At 43.0% G+C, this 27,288-nt stretch overlaps 4 protein-coding genes across 6 annotated transcripts; 2 read left to right on the forward strand and 2 right to left on the reverse strand.

The window, feature by feature from the left end:
• Positions 1–1,077: 1,077 nt before the first annotated feature.
• On the reverse strand, positions 1,078–5,138 carry LOC142968488 (uncharacterized). The gene is made up of 4 exons (XM_076108368.1): positions 4,920–5,138; positions 3,590–4,435; positions 3,059–3,275; positions 1,078–2,077 (listed from the first exon to the last, which is right to left on the reverse strand). Exons 2-4 carry the CDS (start codon positions 3,785–3,787, stop codon positions 1,212–1,214), a joined length of 1,281 nt encoding a protein of 426 aa, XP_075964483.1. The 5' UTR covers positions 3,788–4,435; positions 4,920–5,138; the 3' UTR covers positions 1,078–1,211.
• Positions 5,139–6,994: 1,856 nt separating this feature from the next.
• On the forward strand, positions 6,995–14,858 carry LOC142968442 (RNA polymerase II elongation factor ELL-like). Of its 2 annotated transcripts, XM_076108301.1 has the most exons (13): positions 7,021–7,236; positions 7,408–7,477; positions 9,254–9,298; positions 9,405–9,526; positions 9,959–10,119; positions 11,047–11,357; positions 11,596–11,720; positions 11,860–12,349; positions 12,435–12,522; positions 12,606–12,672; positions 12,870–13,041; positions 13,682–13,726; positions 13,850–14,858. In XM_076108301.1, the coding sequence occupies exons 1-13, from the start codon at positions 7,181–7,183 to the stop codon at positions 13,952–13,954; spliced, it is 1,857 nt and encodes a 618-aa protein (XP_075964416.1). In that variant the 5' UTR covers positions 7,021–7,180; the 3' UTR covers positions 13,955–14,858. The 2 variants fall into 2 exon arrangements, with proteins under 2 accessions (XP_075964415.1, XP_075964416.1); XM_076108300.1 differs by lacking the exon at positions 7,408–7,477 and having other exon boundaries at positions 6,995–7,236.
• An 821-nt stretch (positions 14,859–15,679) lies between these two features.
• Positions 15,680–19,570, forward strand: d2hgdh (D-2-hydroxyglutarate dehydrogenase). 2 transcript variants are annotated; one of them, XM_076108312.1, is made up of 10 exons: positions 15,680–15,830; positions 16,324–16,690; positions 16,797–16,854; positions 16,942–17,081; positions 17,199–17,392; positions 17,483–17,651; positions 17,800–17,943; positions 18,035–18,177; positions 18,384–18,549; positions 18,811–19,570. In XM_076108312.1, the coding sequence occupies exons 1-10, from the start codon at positions 15,804–15,806 to the stop codon at positions 19,071–19,073; spliced, it is 1,671 nt and encodes a 556-aa protein (XP_075964427.1). In that variant the 5' UTR covers positions 15,680–15,803; the 3' UTR covers positions 19,074–19,570. The 2 variants fall into 2 exon arrangements, with proteins under 2 accessions (XP_075964427.1, XP_075964428.1); XM_076108313.1 differs by lacking the exon at positions 15,680–15,830 and having other exon boundaries at positions 16,525–16,679.
• A 956-nt stretch (positions 19,571–20,526) lies between these two features.
• On the reverse strand, positions 20,527–26,854 carry acvr1l (activin A receptor, type 1 like). The gene is made up of 10 exons (XM_076108043.1): positions 26,702–26,854; positions 25,885–25,968; positions 25,167–25,421; positions 24,849–25,060; positions 24,537–24,636; positions 24,129–24,275; positions 23,275–23,550; positions 22,684–22,881; positions 22,392–22,522; positions 20,527–21,892 (listed from the first exon to the last, which is right to left on the reverse strand). Exons 2-10 carry the CDS (start codon positions 25,955–25,957, stop codon positions 21,761–21,763), a joined length of 1,524 nt encoding a protein of 507 aa, XP_075964158.1. The 5' UTR covers positions 25,958–25,968; positions 26,702–26,854; the 3' UTR covers positions 20,527–21,760.
• Positions 26,855–27,288: the final 434 nt, after the last annotated feature.

The raw sequence follows: 27,288 nt of genomic DNA on the forward strand, positions 1-27,288 counted from the left end.
TTTGTTCTTATTGCTGAGAAGAGGTAGAGAGAGTGCGGGAGCAGGCGTTTCCTCCCCTGTACTTTTGAAATACTGTTGTATAAAATGCAGTCGAACTTCTCTCTCTCTTTCTGTCCTGTAAGTAAAGCCGTCACAACGTTGATCATTTCTGTATTTCTATTGTGCTGATGTATAATACTGTAACATTCAGGGGTCGGGAGGGTAAAGAGGATTTTTTTTTTTTTGAGGGGAGTAAAGCTTTTTCTGTTCAGTTCCTAATTTTTTCCTCTTGATGACAAAGCAGTATTGAATATGAGGCAGTCTGTCCTTGGGGAGTTGCTTTGTATCTCATGTTAGGGTAGTTTCAGATCCTAAATGTCTCGTGTAGTAAAATGAGAGGTTCCTTCTTCGTATGTTTCTTTATATTGTAAAGTTTCTTTAGACAAAAAAATGTTGCTTATTGGGGAAAAAAAGGTGGGAAAACTGCATTGATAATAAATGTATTTCTTTTTTTTTTTTTTGCTTTTCTTTTAATTTTCATCAAGTTGTCAGTCGTTTTTGCCTGTGTCCCCCTTGTTGTAGATACATATTAAAAACAAATAAAATGACTTCACTCCTTTTGCCATGAACACGTCTTTTACTGGACTGATACGGTCACCATATTCCTCCACAAAATCTTCATTACTCGGCATGAGAATACAGATTAAACTAGTGGTTCCCAATTTGGAGGGATCGTGAAATGCTGGATCGGGATTAAGAAAAAGCATATTTGCTATAAAAATATTCACTTTCTAAATATAATGTAGCATTTTGTTTCTTGCCATACCTTCTGAGTTTCACCATTTCAGACCTTTAAAAACAAACATTATTTGATTGATTAGCTCTCAGCTCACTGGGATGTATGAAAGCTGTGAGGAGGGGTCAGCAGCCATAGCTTGGCTATAAAATGTGACAATTTATTGATTAAAAACATTTTTCGCAGTCGTGGGTTTATCCCCCTTTTTTTTTTTAGATTAAGCTTAACTGCTCTGTTTTTGTTTGTTCAGTTTACCACCAAAGAAGACAAAGAAAACCAGCAAATATTTACTTTTGGGAACCTAGTATTTTATTAATCTGTTTTATTCCTTTTAACATTTTGGGCTTATTTCACAACACAAATATGATCCAATTATATTTATTTATTTATATTATATATATTTTATCAGAGAAGCACATCATCGAGGGATGACGGCCTAAAGGATTTCTCCTCCTCTGATCTGCTCAAGCTGCACCGAGTGGCGACGCGGTGACCTCTTGCCCCTCTCGCTGCAGGAGGCCGGAGCAGCAACCAGGGAGGTCAAAGAGGAGGCGAGCGGCAGCCGGGGGAATAACGCCGATCTTGCAGATGCCCTGGATGAAGAGGAGGGTGGAGAGGAGCTGGGCGGGTGAGGCAGAACCACCATGCTCCTGCTTTTGGAGGGGGACACCTGGGTTGGAACCTGGAGGTGGGAGTGTGATTGATTGGCTAAGGGCGGGAGGTGAAGCGGAGGAGGAACCACCGTGAGGTAAGGAAGGGTGTTCCTGCGAAGTGGGGAGTGAGGGGACAAACAGGCTGGAAGCTTTACGACACAGCTCCTCAGGGTCATGTTGTCTGATGTTGAACCTCCAGGTGTCAAACACCTCCCGGGGACCAGTCTGCTTGGGGTTGCCTGAGACGAGCTCATCTCTGTGAGGGAGAGGACCGACTGAGAGAGCCTGGGAAGAAAGTCCTCACCGCGGCTGTTGTGAGTCTCTCCTCCATATCTGTTGTGGCTCCTTTGAACCGCGCTCTCCTTTCTCTCTTCCATCCTGGACTGATGACAATGTGGCTCCTCATCTCCCCTCCCTCCTCTCTCCCTCCTTGAATCCTCTCTGTCCCCCTCCTCCTGTCGGCTCCTCTCCCTCATGCCCTCCTCGTAAGTCCGGTTCAGACAGGCCAGGTTGTGAATGGCCAGCCATGGTTCAGATAGCATTCTCTGTCTGGGCGGTGGAGTGCTACACTGGCTCAGCGGACTCAGCTCGCAGGAGGGATGTCTGCCGCTGCCGCTGCCACTGCTGCTGCTGCTGCTTCCCCTTTGGCCTGATTAAGGCGAATAAGACACAGACAATGAGTGAAAAGCATACATATGGAAGTAGTTGAGAAAAACTGTTTCTTCTTTTCCATTTCGTACATCTCTTCATCTTCTTCCTTAAGTTTCTTCCATTTTTTACCCCCATTAAAGTGGTTTCCTTACCCGAGGGTCTGAAGATAGAGCTACTGTATATAAGAAAAAATGTACTTGATGCTACATACTAATTCTAAGCAGATTTATGCAGGAGTACGTGGTGTGTTTATACTAGAAAACTGCCAGAAAAAGCATTTTTAAAACAGTCACTGTTACTATAAAAGCTCCCACAATGCAGTGCAAATGAAGGGTTGCAATCTTTCATTGTAATGCACCACCAGAGTTAGCTTCACCTCACCCTGACAACACATTTCCATCTCGTCTCCTCGGGAAGGAGCACTCAGCTAATGATTTCAACCACGAGGAATTTATTCTCATCTGTCTAGACGTGCCTTTGTTACACACCGCTCCGCTATATCCAGGAGGGGCATGGTGTCTGCATACTAAGTAGCCTGCTGTTGATGGTGCTGATCTCACCATCAAGGTGAAAAAGAAAACCAGGACACTTGCACAATGTTACTCACCAATGTCACAGCTGTTGTGCTTTTAAAGGGCCATTCAGCTGAAATTGAGAGTTCCTTGGCAGATGGAGTTGCCCAGTTTGATGTAACTGTAGATGTTCAGATTTATATTTTTCTCAGCAGTTTAAGGAATTCCCATCTATGTTCCCGATGTAGTGTACTCTCAGTGGCATTAAATCTATGCAACGACGATGTGACTCGTACAAAAATAAAAGTGAACATATTGTTCTCTGTGATCCGTTACCTCAAGTATCAAGTATCTCAAGTTGCAAAAAGGCGGATGTAAAGTGTACTTTAAACTGAACTACACCATACAAAACAATAGCCGGCTATATGTTCCTTAATCTGCTTTTCTTAACAATCAGCAGTACTCACTAGTTCCTCTGAAGTTGAAGATGTTTTCTCCTTCGGGTGAGTTGGGTGATCCGGTCCTGAGGACGATGTCTGACGGGGACATGCAGAACACCGGCGAGGTGTCGGGACATGGAGGAGCATTCAGGTAATGCCTGGTCACCGGGCCGCCGTTCACACCCATCTCTGTGGCGATGATGATGATGTCACGGCCACTGGCCCGGCAGGCGTCCACCAACACCTGAAGTACACAGTGCCGCTGGGGTATTGATTGTAGTTTGGGTTTGATGGGGCCAAATACTGAAGTTTTTGTTAGTAGCTACACATTTGAACTACTTTCATAGTGATCATTTAATAACATTCAGTGTTTTGTCTTCAAATCTGTCGGGAGGAAAAGCTTTTGAATAATTGTGGGCTACTAAAACTTGTTGAAAAAATTGGAAAAATAGACGTAACTTCTACTTGAGTTGAGTATTTCCTTTTTATGCTACTTCATACATTTACTACAATATATCTCAGAGGGAAATATTGTACTTTTTACTACATTTACTTGACCTTCAGTGTCGGCCGGTGCTGTGCATTGATGGCGTACACCAGTGCTGAGGCTCCGGAGTTGTCCTCCATGCTGGGGTCGGCTCCTGCTGCTATCAGGGTGGACGCCACCTGAGCTCCTGCTCGCTCCATACAGGCGTACATCAGAGCAGTGCGTCCAGCCCGGTCCTGTGCATTTGGATCTGCCTGATTGGTCCACATTGGAGGTCAGTTGATAGAAGATGAAACCTCAGCAATGGCCCAGTGTGAGTCTATACATTTAGCTTGTTAGTGAATGAAAAACTAAAGTTAGAAATACATGTAATCTGATTATGATGACACTTTATCTGGCATTGCTGCTTTGTGTTATGGTTCTCAAGTAAGAATACACTTTACGAGACAGTTTCTAATACATAATCCTCCATGTAATCCATAATTGTCTTGCCTTTGTGTTATGTTCTACAGGGTGGAGGACAAGCAGAGCTGGAAACATCTGGAACCTGTATTCATTAGTACCGTATACCTCTCTTACTGCAGGTACACATTTATTATGCATTAGAAATACATCTTCTGTGAAAACTTGCATACTGTAGATAGCATGTAAGCACATATATTCTGCGTTGAAATTGCAAATGTTACTCACTGCAGACTGACCTTGTTCTGGAGCAGGTAGGTGAGGAGTTTCACCGTCGCAGGCCCAGCAGGCTCCCCTCTCAGGGCCTTACAGGCAGCCAGGAGAGGGGTCTCTCCTCTCGGGTTGCACCTGTTGACCTGAGCTCCACCTTCCACCAGCAGGCGGACCAGACGAAGCTTACAGGAGGCTGCTGCACTGATGAGGGGGCTGCTGTCTGACAGGGGGTCTGCCATGGCCTTGAGGGTGAAGGAAAGTCAGACCATGTTTTCAATAACGAAGATGTAACAATATGCAAATTGCAACAGCAAATCACCTTCAGCGCCTGCCATGGGCATCTTTTACCCGCTGTCTTTCTAAAGATCTGGTCTAAAGAAGCAATTATAATAATATTCTCCTGATAATATTCTTTTATCAGTGTTTTAAAAAAATTCCACAAACTAAAATACATTATAAGAAAGCATGATATACATTCAAATAAACCAAGTTATAAAAGGCTGTCTGTTTTCTTGTTCACACTTTCAATAAAATAAGACAAACTTGACACATATATTGTGATTTAGTGTAGATCCAAGTTATATTTATTGTGTGTTAATGTATAAAAATGTAAAGGCTGCTAATGTTATTTAAATCCGTACGTATTGGACATAGACATACGGTATCCACAGGGTAATAAATAGATGGATACGCAAGCACAGCACTAATAGAGAACATTAAACTCACCATGTCAGTGCTTCCTTTTCTACTAACAAGAAGAAAGCTGTAATCCTGAGTTCATTCACATGATGCCATTAGTTCCTCTTATCCGTTGAAAGGTTTACCTCGGCTCTTGGATGAAGTGTCCTGATGTTGCTGGCCTGCAGCAAACGGCAGAACAAAAAAAGTGAGAGGATACTAACTTTCATCCTCTCCCTCCGTCTCTTTGTGTCCCCCTGTCCTGATCTGTCCTGATCTGTCCCTTCCGTACCTGCTGGGTTGAGGGGAGGTTCGATCTCACAGCGAGCGTTCAAAGTTATAAACGGTTTTGAGCCCAAAATGTCACCTGTTGCAGACGCTGCGCTACAAAGACCCAGAGGCCCTTTGATATGAGTCAGCTTTGAACAGTTCTCATCTGCCTTGTGACAACCGTCTGCTTCAAACACTGGCAGAGAGAGAGAGAGAGAGAGACAGATGAGACACACACACACAATGAATTTCAAATGCTCAAACAGCAAGTCATTTGTATTAAAAAATGTCATGTGCTTGTTCTGTCTTTTGTGTTTTTTCAGTTTCTACTTATCTGCAAAGCACTGAGCAATTGCTCTGTATGCATGAATATATCTGACGTGAATGATTTTTAAAAAGGCAGAAGGGAAATGAGATAGAGAGACTCCGAGCTTCAGCAACCCTCAAATGCCAGATGTGCAATTAAGTCAAACAGCAATTAGTTGGAGCGATCAAAATTAGCAGTGTGCATAAGCATCAGGAAAGAATATTAATATAATATTCCGTACATCCTTAACATGCCATAAATGGGCATGAAACAAAAGACAAAGCCTCCTTATATGCTGCAATTTCGCTGCTTTGGAGTACTTTTAAAAGTATTTTTCAAAGTCAGACATTTTACTTTTAGCTGAGTATATGTTCACAGATGTGGTGAACTATATTTATATCTGTCGTTCTCTCTCTCTCTCTGTCAACACCCTGCCTGTTATTACTGCTGACTTTCAAACCATATTTAACCCAAGTAATCAATATGAGACGCATGGACTGAGAAAAACAACCAATTGAGCCACTTAAGCCAAATTATGTTGCAACATCCTGTACAGCCAAATCACAACACCAACAAACATCAGGCAGCATTTATAAATAATATACTGTACATCCACAAACAGGTGCAGACTTTTCAAAACCATATTAGATTTAGTTTAAAAGACGGTCTCAAAACATGTGTTGTTGTTTTTGTTGTTTTTCGTAAGGAACAGCATAAACAGGGTAATATGCAATAAATGAATGAATAATCCCAACTTTGATTTAATAAAAGGGTAAACAGAAATATTTTTAAAAACTAAGAGTTGGTGCAGACCTCAGGTTTTCTGGGAGTTTGTCTTGTAAATCTTTTTTCTCCACTGCGTTTATTCTGAAGTTTAAATTAGTAGTTCCAGATTATGAATGAAATATAATTAACAAATAAATGTTGATGGTAATATTATAAACTGCACATCAGTATATAATAAAGTGATACGCACATTAATGCACCGATAAGTATAATCCAATGATATAATATTCTGTATGTTATTCTGAAATAAGCTATTTTGTGTAATGACTACTTTTGCTTTTGGAGTTTTACATGTTAAATGAATGACTTATACTTGTAGTGTATTTATACACGGCCTACTTGTAATTAAAAGATCTGAGTCCACCAATGCACCAGTCCTTAATATTAAAAACCTAAATAATTAAAACAAACAAACCTTTTTAGTTTGAGTGCTTTGTGTCATGGTGACCTCAGTATTTCTAAATCCTAGCTTAATCTAGGCTATCATAGTTGTGTTTTTTGTATTGTTTTATTTAATCCAAACCTAAAGAAAGATGAATGAGCTGTTCTTTCACACTCAAACCAAAGAAAGTCCCTTCATGGAAAAGAGAGAAAAGAATTAGCATAGTGAGAGGGGAGGCGGAAAAAGTAGAAGTGGTTACGTAAGCCCTACGTAACGGTTTATTTATGTCTCTCGGCCAATCAAATCCGCTCAGCCGTCATGACGTCACGCGATCTACTCCAGAATAGCGCGCGGAGGAGGAGCAGCCACACTGAACCGTTTAGCCTCTCTCTCTCTCTCTCTCTCTCTCTCTCTCTCTCTCTGCGTCTTCTCGCCAATGTTTGTTTGTTTGTGTGGGATTTGTATGATAATAAGAGCTCTACGGCGGGATGTCGGCGCTGAAGGAGAGCCGGTGTTACGGACTGTCCACCGGTAAACTGAACGGCGGCAACGTCTCTGTTTTTCATGTCAAACTCACTGACAGCGCGGCAAGAGCCATTGGCTCCTCTGAAAACCACAAGGTAGGCTATTTATTAAACTATTCTTCATTCATCATTGTCTCAAACGTACAGTACCGGTTGATATCGGTTGTACCACTTCGTCAAGGGGACCTCTACTTAAAAACAACGGTAGTGGTAAAAACAGGCGAGGAAGGCGGGTTTGTGATTATTTTTTTTTTTTCTTCATTTCAGCCGAAGTTCACCAAATCTCTTCTTCGGTTGTTGTCTCCCACAAGTCTCCTTTTTTTTGAGCTATGAAATGGTAAATACGTGTTGCATAATGCAACATGGAAACCCTTCCCTGTGTGCCGGTAGCAAGCTGCTGGGCAAGTATTGTGAACGTTCACCAGTCGAGGGGAGAAGAAAGGAAACAGGCTGTGGGAGGGGGGGCTAGTAGTAGTAGTAGTGGTAGTGGTAGTAGTATTAGTTGGGGGGCATGTTGGATTGCATTTAAGAGATGGAGTACTTCTCCTTTTTGCAGGCAGTTTTAGGTTCAGGGAGACAGATGGACAGAATACAATTCAAACATTTGACTTAATCACAAATGAATCAGACCGTGCAGGAAGTCCCAGCTGACAACAGTCATGTACAACACTTCCTCTATTCAGTAATTCCCAGTAACCCGATTAGGAAACTCCTCGGTGAACATGTTTTCTCATTTTCTGATGAGAGGTGAGAACACCGCTCCTGTCATACTTCTAGTTATTCTTGTAATGAGATAGACAGGAAGGAGTGGGAAAACACCTAACACAGAGGGTTTAAACCGTGCACACAATACTGCTGCTGCTGTTGTGCATGTATCTAGTTTCTTTATTTAGCTTTAAGTGTGGCTATTCATAACCCACATGGTCTGATCACAGACTACTCTGCATGAAGCCCGGCCAAAACCGACTGCTGGCAGCCACCCTCGCTCTCTCTGCACTCATCAACAGGTGGACTCACTAATCCTCTCCATGAAAAGGTCAATTTGATTCTAGTCATCGTCGCATCGAGCTGCAGACGTGTCACTTTAATTTCTTCCGTTTTCCTACGAGATGACAGGCCTGTTCACAACAGTCTCATGTGACAAGCTGGTCTTGATGACCTTAGACAGTGGCCGCTTTATACCCAATTTTAATGTATTTAAAGGCACTAGTGTCAGGATACACAAAGCGTACATTTCGCAGGGAGTAAAAGTAGAAAGAGGAAAAAGTAGAACGTGTGATTTGTGTTTAAAAACCTATGACAATGAATCTGTGTTTAGAGGGGAAACAAGCTCTTAAGTGTGAAAGTATTCATCTTCATTAGGGATGATAGGCTGGGTCAATAGCTGCGCAGATACAGAGATTAATACGGGATTCCCTCATTAATCTCTGTGTGCTATGTGAGCAATCCACCGTAGATGAAGTGCTTTTCGGACACCGATTTAGCTTTGCAATTGTCACAATGGACAACAAAAAACACAATCTAAATTTGATGCAGCATCAAATTTAGATGTTTTTTTATTCCACACGTTCTTTTTCTACCGTGTCAAAACTTGGTGCCTACATTACCCACAATGCAAACTGATCACATACAGTTCAGGCGAATGTAGCAGCGAGAGATGAGGAGCGGGCCACGAACGTAAACTCACTTCAAACTCTCTTTCATTTTTTACTTTTGTCTTCAGCCACAATTGTTACTCAAGTGACATCACTCGAGGCAATCAGTCGGATTCCGCGCAGCTCCTTTTAGCGCCACTAAAGGCTTTTCTAAAAGTGACTCCAATGAGTTCTTAGCAGTTTACAGACAACAATTTTGGGAACTGGATAGCCTGGTACTGGATTGGTACTTGGGTACTGAGAGATAAAAAAGTGGAATTAGTGCATCGCTTGTTTCATACATGAAGAGCAACAGCTTACAGGCTGAAGAGTAAATGTTGAGTTGAGTAATAGCAGTAATGAAACCACAAACATCCTCTATGTTGTACGTTTTACACGCCGGTCTGCTCTCAGATCTGTGTGTGTCTGTATTTGCACGTCTACAATGTCTCAATGATTTGTCTTTTTTTTTCCTTCAGGGTTGGTCCTCCCGTCCCACCATCTGTTTTAATGGCAACAAAGGGGTAACTGTTGACCTACACTAACTGGATAATCTCATCTCGTGCATGAAGGTTTTGAAAGATGTTGAATCTAATTGTTTCTCTGGTCTCTCTCTGCCTCTTGTCACAGAGAATCACCGTCCCCTGCGCTGAGAATAGAGATGAACTGAGGAGCTTCACCTTCGGCTTGACGAACGTCGCCCGTGATAACCCGCACGGAAGCTTTGACTGCTTCCAACAGCACGGCACTGGGTAAAAAACATTTCACACACTTTATGGCGCATGAGAGTTATGTGTAAACATGTTAGTGCAAAGTGATTATATGTTTACGAGTCACCCTGCTGGTTTATATCTCTCTGTCACACTCTTTAAATGCCAGAAACCCCTCCGGGGAGTCCTGACTGTGCAGGTCTAGGAAGTCTGGAAATGTAGAGTTGTGTTTTTAATAGATGCCAAGAGTCTCTTTGAGTCCTGACAAAAATACAAAAGCAAGCTTTTAGAGCTGTTGCCAAAATTCAAATAACATTGCACTACAGATAGATGTTGTGTGTTTGGTAGTGAAGGAGTCCAGCTGATCGAGGACTGGCACTCAAACAATCTTAGCATGACGCGTAGAAGACGTCCTGAAAGCTCCGTCAGGTCCCCTGTTTGTTTTTTTTAACTCGCTGTCCTCCCTCCTCCCAGTGCTGCCGAGGAGCTGTCATGTCTCGGGGTGATCCAGAAAAAGATGACCGTCAACGCCACGGATGACTCGTACGACAAAGCTCGCCAGAACATGGCCCAAGCTGAGGAGGAGACGCGCAGCCGAGGAGCCATCGTCATCAAGCAGGGGGGGCGCTTCCAGGGTAGGAAGACGCAGAGAAACACTCTGCTGGGTTGTACAAGACATAACCCCAGCTCAGGAATAAGACTAGCCTGAAGACACATGTGTACTGTGCTGATTACGTCCAACAAAATACAGTCGGCCATATTGCAATGGTTGCCGTAGCAACATGCATAGTAACCAATGACATGGTAACAGTCGGGTCTTATTTCCTTCTGCAGTTTTTTTTGTCCTGTTTGTCTGTTTTCTGCTAGACTGTACTGCTATGCAGCACATATAATGTATATTAAAGTTATTTTAAAGGATACGGAGTCTCCACAAACGTACAGAGACGGTATACTTGCTCACCAAAATATACAAACGCACGATTTTTTATTTTTTTTTTTGTGTTACCGCTGTCTTTCTTCTAACCACCAAACCACTTCCTTCTAAACAGGTATTTTAGTCACGTCATCTTGTTTCAGTCAACGTACGTACGCACGCGCGCGCGCACACACACGCGCACACACACTAGTTTTGATGATTTTGTCAGTTCAGAGGAAGCTTGTGCAAAACCCACTTCCTCACTCACAACAGGCTTGTGCAACTGTGTGGTTATTTCCTAAATTAGATGGCAGCTTTTGCTCCCTGAGACTTGAACGCTTGTAACCCAGATGTGGCTTTCTGAAGAGGTGTAATGAGGTCTTTTCTCTTTTTATCCTCTAAGTCCTCTTCCTCTGGTGTCTGATCTTGACAGATGCAGCCTGGAAAAGCACTCTTTTTAAGTAGTGGTATCACACTTTAGAACTGGGATTCGTCTTCAACCTAGGCAACATTTTAAGAATAACGAAAAAAAAACGAGAGCAAACGGTAACTTACCTTTTTGATGTTGGATACCTCAGCCAAGCATGTTTTTGCTTTTATAAGGCACGTGCTGCCTTTGATGTGAGATCACCTTCTTCCCTCGCAGGCAAGAAGGTGACGGTGCGAGCCCCGGCCCCCGCGCTGGCCGGCCTGACCAAGCCCCAACACGCCGACAAGTCCCAGTCTCTCCTCGGCAACGTCAAGAGGGGCGTCCAAGTCGGCGCGTCCAAGCCGAAGAAGGGGGCCTGTGCTCCGAACAGGAAGAGCGTGGCCGACATGCAGGAGAGGCAGCTCAGGGACAGAGTAACGCATCTGCTGGCTCTGAGGCCGTACAGGAGGCCTGAGCTCATCTTGAGGCTGCAGAAAGACGGACTGACGGCAAAAGACAAAGACATGCTGGACTCTGAACTGATGGAGGTAATTCGTTTTTCCTCTGTAGCCAGATAAATAAAGGTCTCATTATAAGAACCATTTAAATGAAAAACACAGGGGATCTTCTTAGTTATGATTGTAAACATCAAGTTTAAATGTAAATTGTAAACACCGTCACCCTGAAAACTATTTATACAGATCAAGAAAATGAATTTGTTCTCTTGAGCACCGAGTATTTTCTCACCTGCTTTATCTTTGTGTGTGTCTTCGTGTTTGTGTGCAGGTTGGTCAGCTCAATAGTAGAGACAACACATTTGGTCTAAAGGACGGTCTGTACAAGGAGCTGCAGAGGGACTGGCCAGGCTACTCCTCCGGAGACCAGCAGCTCCTCAAACGAATCTTTGTCAGGTAACACAAATTAGATACTTGCCACCGTGTTCGTATCGTAGCAGCATCTCAAGAATTGTGAAGAAAATTATACTATATGCAAAAACAAAGTGTAGATTTGATGAAATCGTTTATTCATCACCTTCTTGTGACTTTGCAGGAGGCTGTTTCAGCCTCAACAGAACCTCCTCATCGTCCCAGAGGCCCAGGTCAGTCCACTACGAGACACCCCCAACTCCTCCCCGGCGCACCGCCCAAAGCCTTCCCTGCCCGAGGAATACACTGACCCTTTGGCGAGTAAGAAGCCCAGGATATCCCACTTGTCTAGCAAAACAGCCAGAGACAAGCCAAGAGTGAGGCCCTCCAAACGAGCGGCTCATAAAGTCGTCACGGAGGAGACGGGCAATGACGGGAAAAGGGACTCGCTTGATCGTCGAAAGCTTTTTGACTCCCTGTCGGCAGTCTGTCAGCGGGAGGCAGAAGTGGCCAAGAGGCTGGAACCAACTCCCTGTGCTGAGGAGGAACCCGAAGTTCCGGCATCAGACCCCTCTCAGCCCAACCCCGATCGCCCTCCGTCCCCTCTGACGGTGCCTGATCTGAACAGACACACAATCAAAAGGAAGAAGAGCAAACACAAACACAGAGATCAGGTGAGAAAACCACTTTTCATTTCGTTCTGGTTGTTCTATTTCACGTGCCGCATCGGTGATTGGGACTTTGTTTTTGTCGGTCAAGGAGAAGGATAGGATGAGAGGAAGGAAAGAAAGGAGGAAAGATCGCAGTTCAGACGATCCAAACGATAAAGTCTCCTTGTACTGCATAGGTGAGCGCTGTTACGTGTTGACTAGTGACATAACGTGTCAAATATTCAGTATCCTAAAATTGTTTGTTTCTTTTTCCTTTCAGAGCCAAGTGAAATGTTGTTTGACTCTGGTGTGCTCCAAGCAGACAATGACACAGCCGACTATCTATTGTAAGTAAACCTTTAATTGGTTCTTCGCCACAAAATGCATCCAAATGATAAAATCCAGTATTTTTAGATAAAAGGTTTAGTTATCAGGTTTGTGGTTGTTTTATTTTGCGCTACTAAACGTCTGCAAGTTGTTAACACGTTATTGTGTTGGTGGGTTCTTTACTGATCTGAGTGTCCCTATTATGTTCTCTGCGCAGGAAGTACGCAGTGATTTCCAATCACGACCAGAGACAGAGCTACAAGCAGGACTTCAACACGGAGTACAGCGAATACAGAGATCTACACGCTCGTATCGACGGAGTGACGCGGCAGTTCATGGAGCTGGACGCGCAGCTCAAACGGCTGCACCACGAGTCCCATAAATACAAGGCATGTTCCAGTCCTTCGTTTCATACAAATATGAAATGATGAATCCACTAATTTCTGTCATAAACTCTGTTGTTGCACCAAGTGCAGAACGGTAAGTAGAGGTGTAACAAACACATAATCCTCAGCTGAGCACTGTGTGCTTTCCTTTTTGAGGGAAAACAAAAGAAATGGAGAGAATTTTTGCCATTCAATTCTGAAAATGTCAAAATAAATTGCGCTTCGTAGGCTATGATTCTCACTGTAAACATTATGTCACTGAAATGTCAGCATATGGTCGTTTAGAAAAGAAAAAACACAAATATCAATATGTCAGAAATGGTTATTCCATAAAAGGCGCCCTGTGGAGTTTCCTGTCAAACTAAATCTATGAGTACCTTCACTGTTACTCACCACAACGCCCTGTTCGTTCTTGATGTCCAACAATTATGTTTGATGCATTTTCTTCCTCATGAAATAATTTTGATAATGAAATATTTTCATATAATATTTCTATTGATGATTTAATTTTTGCTTTTTTTGTTTTTCCATCACATTTATATTATTAGGAATGCTTTTTTTTTTTTTAATAGACATTTTTCCAACATTTAGCAAGCTTATGTAATATCTACCGGCATTAATTCCTTCTCGTCCTCTCTCACAGACGGTTCGTTATCAAATTCTTCAGGAGTATCGCAAAATCAAAAAGGTGACAACTTCCTTTTAAGACTTGTCAATGTTTATCCCAAGATTGCTGCATGTGGCAACTCCACTCCTCTCTGTTGCTGTTAAATAATCAAGTCTTTTATTTCTTTTGTCCCTTTTTTTTTAGTCCAACCCCAACTACAACCAGGACAAGACTCGCTGTGAATATCTCCACAACAAACTGGCCCACATCAAGAAGCTCATATCGGAGTACGACCAGCAACAGCTCTGACTGTGAGACCAGTGAACTTGGAGAGCGCAACGATCACCCTGAGACTCGCTGGCTCACGCTGCTGAGCTGACTGCCATCGAGCTTCAAATCTATGGTCTTCAAACGGAGTCTCGCAAGACCTGCTGGAAATGTCACTGAGGTTGGGAGACATTTGTGCAGAGCAGCGGGAAAAGCAGACGAATAATATGAGAGATTTTATTTCAAAATGGGAAATCTTTGAGGGGAAAAAAATAAATAGTTTGACCAATGCGCTGATACTACTGTGACACGTTACTGCCAAGGAGACATAGTTTCAATTGTTTTACATTTGTAGATTCATCATCAATTTGTTTATAAATTTGGGTAATTGCTTATGTGTTCTGTTAGCCATGTCAGCATTTAGGTTTAAGCCAGAAGCATGAGATAACCGCACGCTGTACGTACCCAGACGGCTCGTATGAACAGCAGCTGGGATGCAGATGTGGACACACGAGAAGACGTCTTTTCTCTGGGTTTCGGGAATTGAGACTTTATCGGTGTGGTGTTCTCCTCAGTTCAGATCTGCTCAGTAATGACTCCTCCGATAATGAAAGTATTGCCAGTGCCTGAAGTGGTCTCTGAGCCTGTACTGGATTCACAGTGTTCTATGGTGTTCTCCCTCTTGTGGCTTTGCTGGATCACAGAAGACTGTTATGTTAAACACAATGTGAGCTTGAAGTATTGAGAGCTGTTACGGGATGAGCTGCACTAACGGTGTTACTGAAAACTGGATTTAATTATTAGTTACAGTCGTTTATACTGTAGGCTGAGACGGTGAACAATTAAGAAATACATTTTAAAAAGTGTTGCATGCTGTGTACTTTACTGAATGCATGAGGAATAATCTGAAGTTTTGTCTGTTTCAAATAAATTAAATTTGTATTCATTTTGTATGATTTATTTTTCTTCTTATTTATAATGATTTTTTTTCAGGCCGGGCCAAATCTCCTGCAGTCATTAATCCTCTAAAGCTGGACACTAAAGTAATGAGTATGAACAAATAATGTACTGGATTAAATATTAATCTTGATCTATTCCAGTCAGGCACCTGTAGCGGACAACAAATGCATGTTTTTACTATAGAGAATGACATTTTATTCCTACAAAAACTACACAGACATGTGGTTACTCAAGCTGTAGCATTTATCAGAAAATAAATGTCTAGTTAGATAGTGTAAGTATGGATCAGTGATGTATTAAAGACAGGTGCAAGACAATGTTCACCTCAATTCCTATCAGTTTGTGGTTAATAATGAACTGCGTTGTCTGTTAGACATGTTATATATGGAAACACAGTCTCCAGAATGATTTAAATCTGTTAGATGTTTACATTTGCTGTAATAACTCTTCATAAACCTCAGTGTAGTGTTAGTCAGGGTTGGTCACTTTCATGTCACAGGCATTCTTACATTATTTAAAAACTAAAGTCCTAATTCAATCCTATTCTGGGCAAACCGCTTGGGGAAAATTGTATATTTAAAGTAGATATTAGTTAGTTTCCTCTCCAGGCACCACATTAGATGGACAGGTTCTACAAAAAGTGTGTAATGTCTCTTTAAATCTTAAACGAAGTGACTTTGTCTTCCCCAGTCGTCATCGGCTGAACAGTGACGAAACGCTCACAGCTATTGGTTCAATCTCAAAGAAGGCTTCTCATTGGTCCGTTGTCGTCGGCATGACCTTTCAACCCCCCCCCCCGTAAATCCCTCATGCTAGTTGTAGCAGTAAACAGTGCAGCGGTGTTGCGTTCTTAAGGAACCGAAACGTCCTTCAACTTTGTCACAGATTTCGCTCTTAGATATGACACGAAAGTAGACACGCGGTCAGAAAGATGCAGGTTGTTAGCCGGACGTTTACGGTGAGTAAATGCGGTAAACGGTAAACGTTAAATGCCTCATACTCAGAGTATTTCCTCCCTAGTTACATGAACAACACAGTAGTAACGTTACATTAGATAGTAACGTTCAAAGTCAAAACTCAGGTTGTTCTGAATTGGACTGGTGATATTGAGACAGCAAAAATAAATATCACAAAGTCGAGTGCTGATGAGCAACTGAAACTAACACCAGGTTTCTCTCTGTGGATTCAAGTTCTCCTAGAGCTGTTCAGTAAGTGGAGAGCTAGTGAATAAGTTACCTATAGACTCATAATCTACAGGAGGACAGTACTTTGAGACTGCATCACAGCAGTGGCTTGTTAACTAACAAACATTAGCTACAAAGCTGACAAATGAGTAGGCATGTGTAGTTTTAGTTGTAGTTTACCCAGCTGCTCCACACACCTAGTGTGTCTCCATACCAGGTACATATGTTGAGGAAACAGCTTAATGATTCGTCCTCTCTTTCCTGCAGCCTGTGTGCGCCTGTACTCCAGTCATGGTGGGGTTTTTCCAAAGAACATTGAGGCTGAGGACGGCTCTCAGACATCTGAGCCCCCACAGCACCGTCTCATCCGCAGCCACAGCGGGACGTTCTCCTGTGGACCTTCGCGGTTCATTCCTTCCCGCCGCCTCATGGCAGCTCGGAGTCTGCTGTCGAACGCTGCACTCGGGGTCAGACGGGTCCAGGCCGTCCCCTGCTGCAGCCCCAGACAGGCTGCCCTTCTCCAGGATAACTGGGGAAGATTTGGCCTTCTTCAGGAAGATCCTACCGGGCAGAGCCATCACTGACCCCGACCTGCTGGAGTCCTGCAATGTGGATTGGCTCAAGTCAGTGAGAGGTCATGACTGGAAATTAATTCAGCTCATTCCACTTCAAGATAGAAGTTCCACCGATTCACAGATGTCTTTCATCTTTCATTTTCTCTGTTCATGCATCCTCTGCAGGTTCCAGTGAAGTGTTACTGCGACCTCAAACAACAGAGGAAGTGTCTCAAATTCTAAAGTAAAGAACAAATGGTGGATTGAACGACAAATACACAAGTGAGGGGTGTATAAGGTGGTGTAAGTCGTTGTATTTCCCCTCTTGTAGGTACTGTAACGGTCGTAATCTGGCGGTCAACCCTCAAGGAGGTAACACCGGGCTGGTTGGAGGCAGCGTGCCTGTTTATGATGAGGTCATCCTCTCCACTGCCCTCATGAACAACATCCTTACCTTTGATAGTATCTCTGGTAAGTCTTAACATGCTTTAGTCTCACACAGAATCAGCTGCCTGTCTTTTCAATGTTTGTTTATGTGCTTACAGCATATTGGACTAATCTTTAAGAATTCTTCCCTCCGTCTGTCAGGCATTCTGACCTGTCAGGCAGGTTGTGTCTTGGAGAACTTGTCCACTTACCTTGAGGACAGAGACTACATCATGCCACTTGATCTGGGGGCAAAGGGTAGTTGCCACATTGGGGGAAACGTGGCAACGAACGCGGGGGGACTCCGGCTGCTGCGATACGGTTCCTTACACGGGACTGTGCTCGGCCTGGAGGTGGTGAGTGGATTAAATACATGAGAAACTAGTAGTATGTTAAAAAGGATAAATGCACTAATGTTTGTCTGTGTATGTATGTGGCATGTACAGGTGTTGGCAGATGGGCGAGTGCTGGATTGCTTGGCCACACTGCGTAAAGATAACACAGGATATGACCTCAAACAGCTCTTTATAGGGTCAGAGGGAACACTGGGGGTCATCGCTGCAGTGTCCATCCTTTGTCCACGCAAACCCAAATCTGTTAATGTGGTTTTTCTGGGTACGATTGTCTCATATCTCCATATTTCTCATATTCTCTCTTACAGAACGTTGAGGAGATCGTATCACAGTCCAGTTGATAAATGTCGAGATGAGTTTTTTTCCATCGATTTTTCATTTTTCTTTTGTTCTCTTTGATTTCTTGTTAGGCTGTGAGACTTTTGAGCAGCTCCTGAAGACGTTTCAGCTCTCCAAGGGCATGCTGGGAGAAATTCTGTCAGCCTACGAATTCCTGGACAGTGAATGTATGAGGCTGCTGAATACGCACCTCAAACTACCCAATCCCATCTCTGGTAGTCACACACACACACATGCAAACACTTAGTTAATAAAGCCGTTAACCACACACCACCCCCGTGCCAAACTCTTTCTTCCATCTTGCAGATTGTTCATTCTACGTCGTGATAGAAACATCTGGATCTGACCCAACACATGACGGGGAAAAACTCCACAATTTCCTAGAGGAGGCGATGACGTCATCATTGGTTACCGATGGGACCGTGGCGACTGAAGACTCAAAAATAAAGGTATTGTTTCAAATTGTTTTTAAGAATAAGTCTGTTTATATTCTACAACCAGTCCCATGAAAAGACAAAAAGCTTTCGACCTAAACTTAAGTAATCAGTTTCATACCGCGGGGGTTTAAATAATACTTCTGTGTTAGCCTTAACTATGTCGAAAATCCTGGTGAGGAGGATGATGATGATGATGATGATGACTTCCACTTTTTCAGGCACTGTGGTCGATGCGTGAACGCGTCACAGAGGCGCTGACTCACGATGGCTTCACTTACAAGTATGATATCTCACTTCCCATGGAGCGGATCTACCAGCTGGTGACGGACATGAGGGAGCACCTGGGGGACCGAGCCAAGAGTGTGGTGGGATACGGACACGTAGGTAAGACCAGAAGATGGAAAGACACGAAAAAAGTCTTTATATCAGGACGGAAATAATGGCCTGCTAGCATGAGATAGGATCTCTTGGTATCTCTTTTATTAGTACACCGACAACAGCTTGATCTCATTTTGAAATACTGAGTAATTGTAGTATATACGGGGTTTACACATGGTAAATTGACTTGTACACACACACACCATGTAAGGTACCACCTGCCCATCAAAATGAACTAATCATCTGCATTTGCATCTGTACTTTTAGGAGATGGAAACCTGCACTTGAACATCACCTCTCCTGTCAAAGACCCGGCTCTTCTCGCTGCCATCGAGCCTTTCGTCTACGAGTGGACGGCCAGCTGTCACGGCAGCATCAGTGCAGAGCACGGACTGGGCCTGAAGAAGAGGAACTACATCTACTACAGCAAACCCAGCCAGGCTGTAGCTCTGATGGGTAATATCAAGGCCATGCTGGACCCCAAGGGTATTCTCAACCCGTACAAGACTCTCCCAGATAACCTGAAATGAACCAAACTGTCTCAGTTGTGGGGTAAGTGGGGATGTATACAGGGCTCATGCAGGAGCTCCATCTGAGCTACAACCTTATTGCCACATGGTTTTTATGGCAGCTCATGCTCCTTCCTATAAAACCTTTTTCACACATTTAGTGTCGAGCTGCAGGTTTTTGCAGGTAGTTTCATCGTCACCTGCACAAAGCATTACTCTTAGAATGACGTCCACTTGAACGAGCTGCTGACTTTGTACTGTAGCAGTGGTTAGACTGGAGTATTACGGTGTTGTACGTTATAAAGTTGTGTAAATTAGCTGTTATAAAGTTGTGTAAATGTACTGGCTGGCTAATCACTGGGCAAGAGTGCAGTAACTATTTTATCACATAAAGACAAAACGTTCTTTCACAAAACAAACCCCGGCATTTGTGAACAAATGTATTTGTAACCACACGCCTAGGCAACATTAAACTCTGTTTGAAATGACTCTTTAATAAAACTGTTCCCAAATGAAGATGGATTGTTTTTCTTGTTATTCGGGCACTTGGTGCAGTGTTGCATGATGGGAGATGAGGTGTTAATAGAAGCCCGACTCGCTACAGAAAACAACTTCACTTCCAATATCATAAAAATGTCAGTTGACCACAAACAAGTATTCCGTGATTCCTCTCTGCTTGCACAAATGAGTCAGTGAGTTTATGAAGTGAGTCAGGCAGAGTATCATATTATTATTGTAAGGCGTGTGTGCCTCCAGGAACCACCAGGATAATTGTGTATCTGTAATATTGATCCTGTTTTTTTTCCACACACCAAAAAAGCTCAGTGCACTTTTCCCCTCTATTTCTCAACTAATCATTTCTTATGATCCTTTTATTGACAATATGTATGCAGTCCATTTCAAGCACATCGGTCTGACGTCATCCTCAGTGCTGTGGTAGCAGTAGTAAATATATATATATATATATATATATATATATATATATATATATATATATATATATATATATATATATATATATATATATATATATATATATATATATATGACTCAGCACCTGAACACGCCTTCTGATTTGTTTTGGTTGTTTAGTTTATGTTCTTTAAATAAATGTGTATTTATCACTTTTAACTCATCTGGTCTCCCATTCATGTGGCAGCCTTTGACAGGTTGTAACAGCTATACTAAGACTTTTTTGTGACTTTTGTTTTTACATACAATACTATGACTTTTTCCAAAAAAGTCATAGTATTGTATGTCGAAATAAGTAATGCATATACCAACCCCCAACTGCTCGCAGTTCCTGACTATAGCAGCACAATTGCTCCAACATCTCTCCACAACAATAATGCTTATAGGTCCTGTTTGTGCACATCTGTGTTTTAGGCCCATGTGATTAACTAGGGAGTGACAAAACAGAACAGGAAGGATTAATCAAACAATGTGCAAACTGACAGTCTGGATAATCACTAGGCAAAAGAGCAGTAACTGTTTTATTACATATAAAAAAAAAAGACAAAGCAGCATTGTTTTTCAAAACAAACCCAGCATTTAAGAACAAATTCATTTGTGACCGCACACCGAGGCAACTTTGTCTGGTAAAAATGAATCTTGAACAAAACAATAAAACTCCAAATGAAGATTGAGTGTTTCCCTTGTTATTCAGGCAACTTGTACAATGTGACATGATGGGAGACGAGTAGTCAATGGAAGCCCACCTTCACCTCTCGATATCTTAATGTCAGCTCTATCACAAACAAGTCTTCCTCGCTTCCTCTCCGCTTGCACAGAAGAGCCACAGTGAGTTTACGAGGTGTGCCAGGCAGAGTATCATATTCCTGTTATAAGATACAGACTCATTCCTATCGGCAGGTACTTAGTGTGCGTCTACTCCAGAGCCACCAAGATCATTGTGTATCTCTAGTGTTTTATCCACTTTTCCCCCCCATCCTACAAACAAGCTCAGCAGGAATCACTTCCTACCCTTTGCTTTCATTTCTCACAAAATTATTTTTCACCAGCTCCAATAATGACAATATGGGTGCAGACAGTCCAGTAGAGTTAATGCCTGTGTATACAATCCTTTTCACGCACCATCAGTGTTACATTATCCACAGCAGTTTGGTAGCAGTTAATAAATATCATAACATTTTTTTAAAAGTTGAAAACATTTGATTCTATTGGCTGTTCTTTTGTAAGTGAACATATCTGTGTGGTTTGTAGAGATACTTGTCATGTTCTATTAATGCAGAACGCCACAACCACAGGCCAAAAAACACTGACTGGGGATCAGAAATTGAATTATAAGAGACACTCAGTGTATGTGTGTGTGTGAGAGCAGTGTTGCATGGGCGTTAAAGCATTGGGATGGAGTACTACAATATGCCATCCTGTAACAGTCTACAGTTCAGGTTAGTGTGCACAATGGCACCTGCTTTATGTCCTGTCACAAAGGCTGGCTGTATTCAGACAGGACTCGTCCACATTTGTGGGCTTCAAGTAAGAGAGGGATGTCAGTGGAAGGCAACCGCAGAGAAAGTGAGAGAGCAAGTGAAGGATGAGGCTGGATGACACTTGAACAAGTCCTTCCTCTGGTCGTCTGTCCTTTCCCATTATCGTCCTTTCGTCCGTTTCACAAACACCGGACGCTTCTCTAAGCCGATCCCTGACATCACATCAGGAAGCTTCACCCGAGGCTCCCCCCCCCCTCACGACTCCTTGCCCTTCTCCAGAGAGCTGTGGATCTTGTCCAGGGTCTTTTTGATGCGCAGTGCCGTTAGCCTTGCAGAGGGGTTCTGGTACCAACACTCCTTCATCAGTTTCACTAGAGCAGAGAGAGTCTAAGAGAGAAGGGAGGAGGAAGAGTGGATCAAGAAACAAAAAGGAGAGTCATGCAGTGATACACGCACAGCGAGCGGTGGCTCTTGCTAATGAGCGATTGAAATCACACAACGATGTGGGGATGATGTCTCTTGAAGCAGTGGTTCTGCACATCTTTGGCTTGGGTCAATAAAAATGTCTTAAAAAGTCAGAATAGTATGCCATAAAAATTCACAAAAAAAGAAAAATCATAGTATCATATGTCATAAAAATGTATGTCATAACAAGGTAAGAGTATAGTATGTCATATGCCATTAGTTAGTGTCAGAAATAAAATGTCAAACTCAATTAATCATAAAACTGTCATGTTTTAGTATGTCAAATGTCTCAAAAAAAAGCCATAAAATCATAATATCGTCTGATAAAAATGTCACATAAATTGTCATTGTATAGTGTGTGATAAAAGGGTAGCATGCCTTACATACATCGATACAGTACAGATACTAGAGTGATACTTACAGGGTCAGAGAACCAACGATTAGGAATGAAAGGCCTCTGCTGCTCCACACACACCACCTTCCTCATGTCCTCGAAGCTGGGGTCATTCGGCACCTGATCGTAGAACGGAGGCTTGTACTCCTCAACAATACCTGGAAAGTCAAATTGGGATGATGGAGATTAGAGCGAGTAACTGGATCAATAGGAGGTCTCAGCCTGAAGCCGATCTGAACACACAACAGTATATAAAAGTAAATAAGAAACTAGAGGTGGTTGTTTATTGTGCAACAGCCCTAAAATGCATGCCACTCACCATTGCTGTATGTGCGTCTGGCTATCTCCCACAGCACCAACCCAAAGGCCCAGATGTCCACTCTCTTATAGGCATCAAAGCAGTCTGTCTGAATGCTCTCGTCCAGCACTTCAGGTGCCATGTAGCGCTTGGTGCCAACCTTCGGATTGTTGCCCACATCCAGCAGGTTGTCTGCCTGGGAGTGGGTCACAGCCAGCCCTGTAACAATCACACATCACCAGTGTTTTAGTAGGACGATAACTGTGTCGATATAGAAATTCTGGCAAAAATATTCACCGGGTATGAGATGGACAAATACAGAGACGGGCCTCGATCACACCGAGACGCGTCGCCAGCAAAACGCTCCTCTTACACACAACCAATCAAATCATGCGAGAGCTTTATTACTTTGAGAAACGCACATCCAGTGTCTGACAGGATGGGTGCTGGAAAATAAATACCTCGCAGAATTTACTACTTTAGGCTCAACTACTTTACCACTTCCTTCCTGTGTTGATGGTTAATGTGGTAGGAAGGAAGAGTGGGAGGCAAACGCAGACAAAAGATTGATAGTACTCGTAGATGAAGGAACACGAAGGACGACAGACTGACCCAGGTCTGCGATGCAGCAGCGCAGCTCCTTTGTGACCAGGATGTTTTTGCTCTTCAGGTCCCGGTGAGCGATGGCCGGTTTCCCCTCTGTGCCAAAGATCTCCGTGTGCAAGTGCACCAGGCCGCAAGCTATCGACGCCGCCATCGCCAAGCCCTCCGACGGCTCCACGGCCACTCTCTGCAGGTAGTCGTAAAGCGACCCGTTCTCGTGGTAATGGGTGATGAGCCACAGCTGGGTGCTGGAGTTGCGAGAAGTCATGTCGGACGCCATGAAGCCTGGGAGAAGAGAGATGAGAACTGTGAGCAAAGTTGATCAAAATGTGTCGGATTTATTCATCTATTTAACCGAACTCTAGATCCACCTTTTACTTTGAAAAGCCAGACAACTCGGTAATCCTGTTATTTGGAAGAGATGTAGTGGATCTGGTTGTATTTATTCATTCTCAGAGAGATATATTAGGTGAGCAAGTACTCTCAGAAAAGGTAGGTCATAATGCAAACACGGTGTGTGATGCTGCTGCTGTGCTTAATTCATCAATCTATATTCTAATGTGCCGGATTGGTTTATTGCACAGGTGTTGCATTTGTATTGCGTGCACCTCTGTGTGTAACAGCTTTCACACATAAAGGTGTTAAGACATTTTGAATGTTTCACGCATTTAGCTTGAAAAAGAAACTTGTATTTCAAGAGTTTCTACAACAAGGCGATTCAAACTGCTTCACATAGGACATGAAAAGCATTAAGTCAACGATGTTCTCGTTAACAATGCTAAAATGATGATCTCTGATAGGAATGAAGAGACAATGGGGAAAATCTCATTATATACAAGCAGACATTAGACTTCTCTTCTCACCCAGTATGTTTTCATGTCTTAGCAGCACAGTATTGTAGATCTCCGTCTCTCTGAACCAGGACTTCTCATCTCTCGAGGAGAAGATTTTCACAGCTACATTCTCGCCCTGCCACTGGCCCCGCCACACCTCTCCATACCTCCCTTTGCCTGGAAAAGAGAGGCGAGGAAAGGAGAAATTAAAGACACACCTGCATTTAGAAAGCTAACGTCTCCAAATCAACAGCACAAAATTGTACGCAACCACATTTTTCCAATTCCAAACGGGTACAAACTGTTCTGTGCGGTACAAAACAGGATCTCAAAGCATGTGACCTACATACTTTCATTTGAATGCTCAAATTACAAATGGATTGATTGATGAGTAAACCTTTCATCACCAACCAGACCTGAAACAAACGTTCTACGTACCTACACACTCCATCAGGCTGATCTGCCTGGCCACGGTTCTCTGGACGAGGAAGGGGAGACCTGAACCACTGCCTGATGTACACGAGTGGTCCAACAGTTCCTAAAGACAGACACAGATATCAGATTAGCTGCTTATGCCATAATCGTTAGAAGGCACTGAAGTATACACATATCACACATAGCTGCACGGCTACTGGAATTCAGCATCAACAAAGATCAACAAATGTGTTTTTGTGCTTTGGATTCAGTGAGTAGTCCTTATGTACTCTTTGTCTTTATCAACATCTTCTTCTGCACCTCGCTCACTCTTACCGCTAAAGTGCTGTCTCCCACATTGGAGGTGATGAGGCCGTCTATGGCTCCCTGTTCAGTGTCAAACTCCTGCAGCCTCTGCAGACGGCCGTGATGGAGCCTCCTGCAGGCCAAGACTGATACTGCAGACAGCAGAGCCAGAACCACCACCGGGCCGAGAACAAAAAGAGCCAAGGTCTCCACACGGTACCGAACCGGCTCACCTTCTGGTGCTGTGGACAAAAGGGGGAAAATTGAGATTGTGACTTTTGACTGATTATTTAACAGACAGCTACAGGAGATTATTATTGTATTTGCATGTCATGAACTACTATCAACCTGTTGGAAGCAGAGACATCAGTGAACTCCTGGTGGTGTTGCCGTTGCACATTTCCTGGGAGCAGCAGAAAATGGCCTGGTGGAAAGACGGAGCTGTGGAGCAATGCAAGCGGATTTTGTCCAGCCCCTCTAGGCAGCCATGCTCAAACACCACGCCACTGCTGCTGACTTTGACCGAGGAAAAGCAGCGAGTACCGTGGCACTTCGTGGCCTGGAGGGATTGAGGGGTTTCACACAGACACTCCAACTTCCCATCTGTGGAAGAGATGATACGAGTTCAGCATACACTCATGTTGTATCGCAGAAACACATAAAACGCTGTCGACTTATTTAAGGCAGCAAGCCGACAGAAAGACTTCCGTCTCACCAACTTGTTTTCACTCTTAATCAAACTAGCAAGCTTTCTATCTGGCAAACATAACGGTCAACTAAAAGACAGATGAGCAGCAGGTGAGGTGGAAACTGAAATTATATGTAATGTGCACCATCCCTGGTAAATAAATGAATGAATCAAAAATAAAAATAACATAGCAAATCCACCAGTTTTCTCCTTTTTCTATTTTGTTTATTAGCAAAGATCTACCACGTGAATGATTCTCACTCAAAATAAACCATATATATATATATTGCGCATGATCATCTGACTGCACCACATGAACAGACGTATAGATAACATCACGGTCTGAAAACAGTCAAACATAACGTTTATAGACAATACCTGAGCCCTCTGCTGATGTCTGCAGGGCCTGCAGGAGGAGCAGTAGCAGGACGTGGACACTGCAGCGACCCATGATTCAGTGCACTGAGAGAAGAAGGGAAGAGGAGTCAGAGAGAGTTCAAATGAGTACTCTCATGCAAAGAGGATCATTACATCTATGTTTTCTGATAATCCCTGCCAAGGCTTCAGACAGAGAGGAAGCAACTACTTCTAATGGCTGAATGTCAACAGTCCTGTTTGTCTTTGTCAAAGCTTTATTTAAAACATATGGATGATTATGGAATAAACCACAGCCATTTCAAAGACAACCACCTATAATATAGTTATAATAAATAGCTAAAGGTCTTTAATCTGACATAATATAATCCCGAGTTTAGTTCTTAATTAAGCTGCTATTTATTACCAATGGCTTTGAAGGTAACATCACAGTACTGGAGCTGTTCCTTTGCGAGTCAACGTTAAATATCGAATATGCAAGAAATAACGTTAGCATCATAACACAAATTAAGCTAGCACGTTACATTTCAATGTCACAGCCTCGGGTGATGTGAAGTACAGCACCAAGCAAAGCTATTAGCAATCTCCCTTCGTAAACCTCACAGACAGGGGGGGCCTGGTTGTTTGCTGTAGCTCACAGGCCATTAACGAGCGGTTTTATTGTCCGTCCACAGGCGCCTCGGAGGCGCCAGTCAGACAGACGTCTGCCCGGTGCTGCTGCTGCTAGCCGTGCGAGCTAAACTAAGCTAGCTCGCAAAGCACACGGCTCAGCCAGGCGATAACCATCAGATACAAAGAGACACTAAACATATAAGCCTACCTGGCACATGCGAAATACAGCCTCTAACTCATTATGGGATGTCTGTCTATCCCTATTGGATCGTATTGGCGTTATTTGTGATGAAAGAAGCCGAAAACAGGATCACAACCCAGCCCACCCACTGGCTGTCTCTTCCCTTCCAGCCACGCATGACGTCACCAAAACATTATCCTCGAGGTGCATTGTGGGTCAGGGGAGTCCTCCTACAGGTTGTAGACCAAAATAACTGTAACATCATGATGTATTTATCTATGAATAATGCAAATTATGCAAATTTGGGCTTGTTGATCATTTAATAGTGTTCTAACTTCAATTTATAATCTACGCTCTTGATTTTGTCCACTTGCGTACTTACTTAAATGTGAAATCAACTTTTGATGACTGAATTTCTGTTTGGTTAATTTTATTTGAAAACAAGTTGAAGGGCTTAACATTAGTTTCTGACATTTTTTGGTACGGCTAATCAGAAAGTTGGCATGGTGAAGCTTTGGCTAAATTTGGATCAATGCTTAATTCTATATCATCAATGAGAGTGTCTAGTAATATGATTCACTGCCTCTTTATTCTGAGTGAAAGACTGCGGTCAA

Source organism: Anarhichas minor, unplaced genomic scaffold (genome assembly GCF_050575085.1).
Source record: "Anarhichas minor isolate MPS153535 unplaced genomic scaffold, ASM5057508v1 ptg000040l, whole genome shotgun sequence".
Taxonomy (NCBI): Eukaryota; Metazoa; Chordata; class Actinopteri; order Perciformes; family Anarhichadidae; genus Anarhichas; species Anarhichas minor.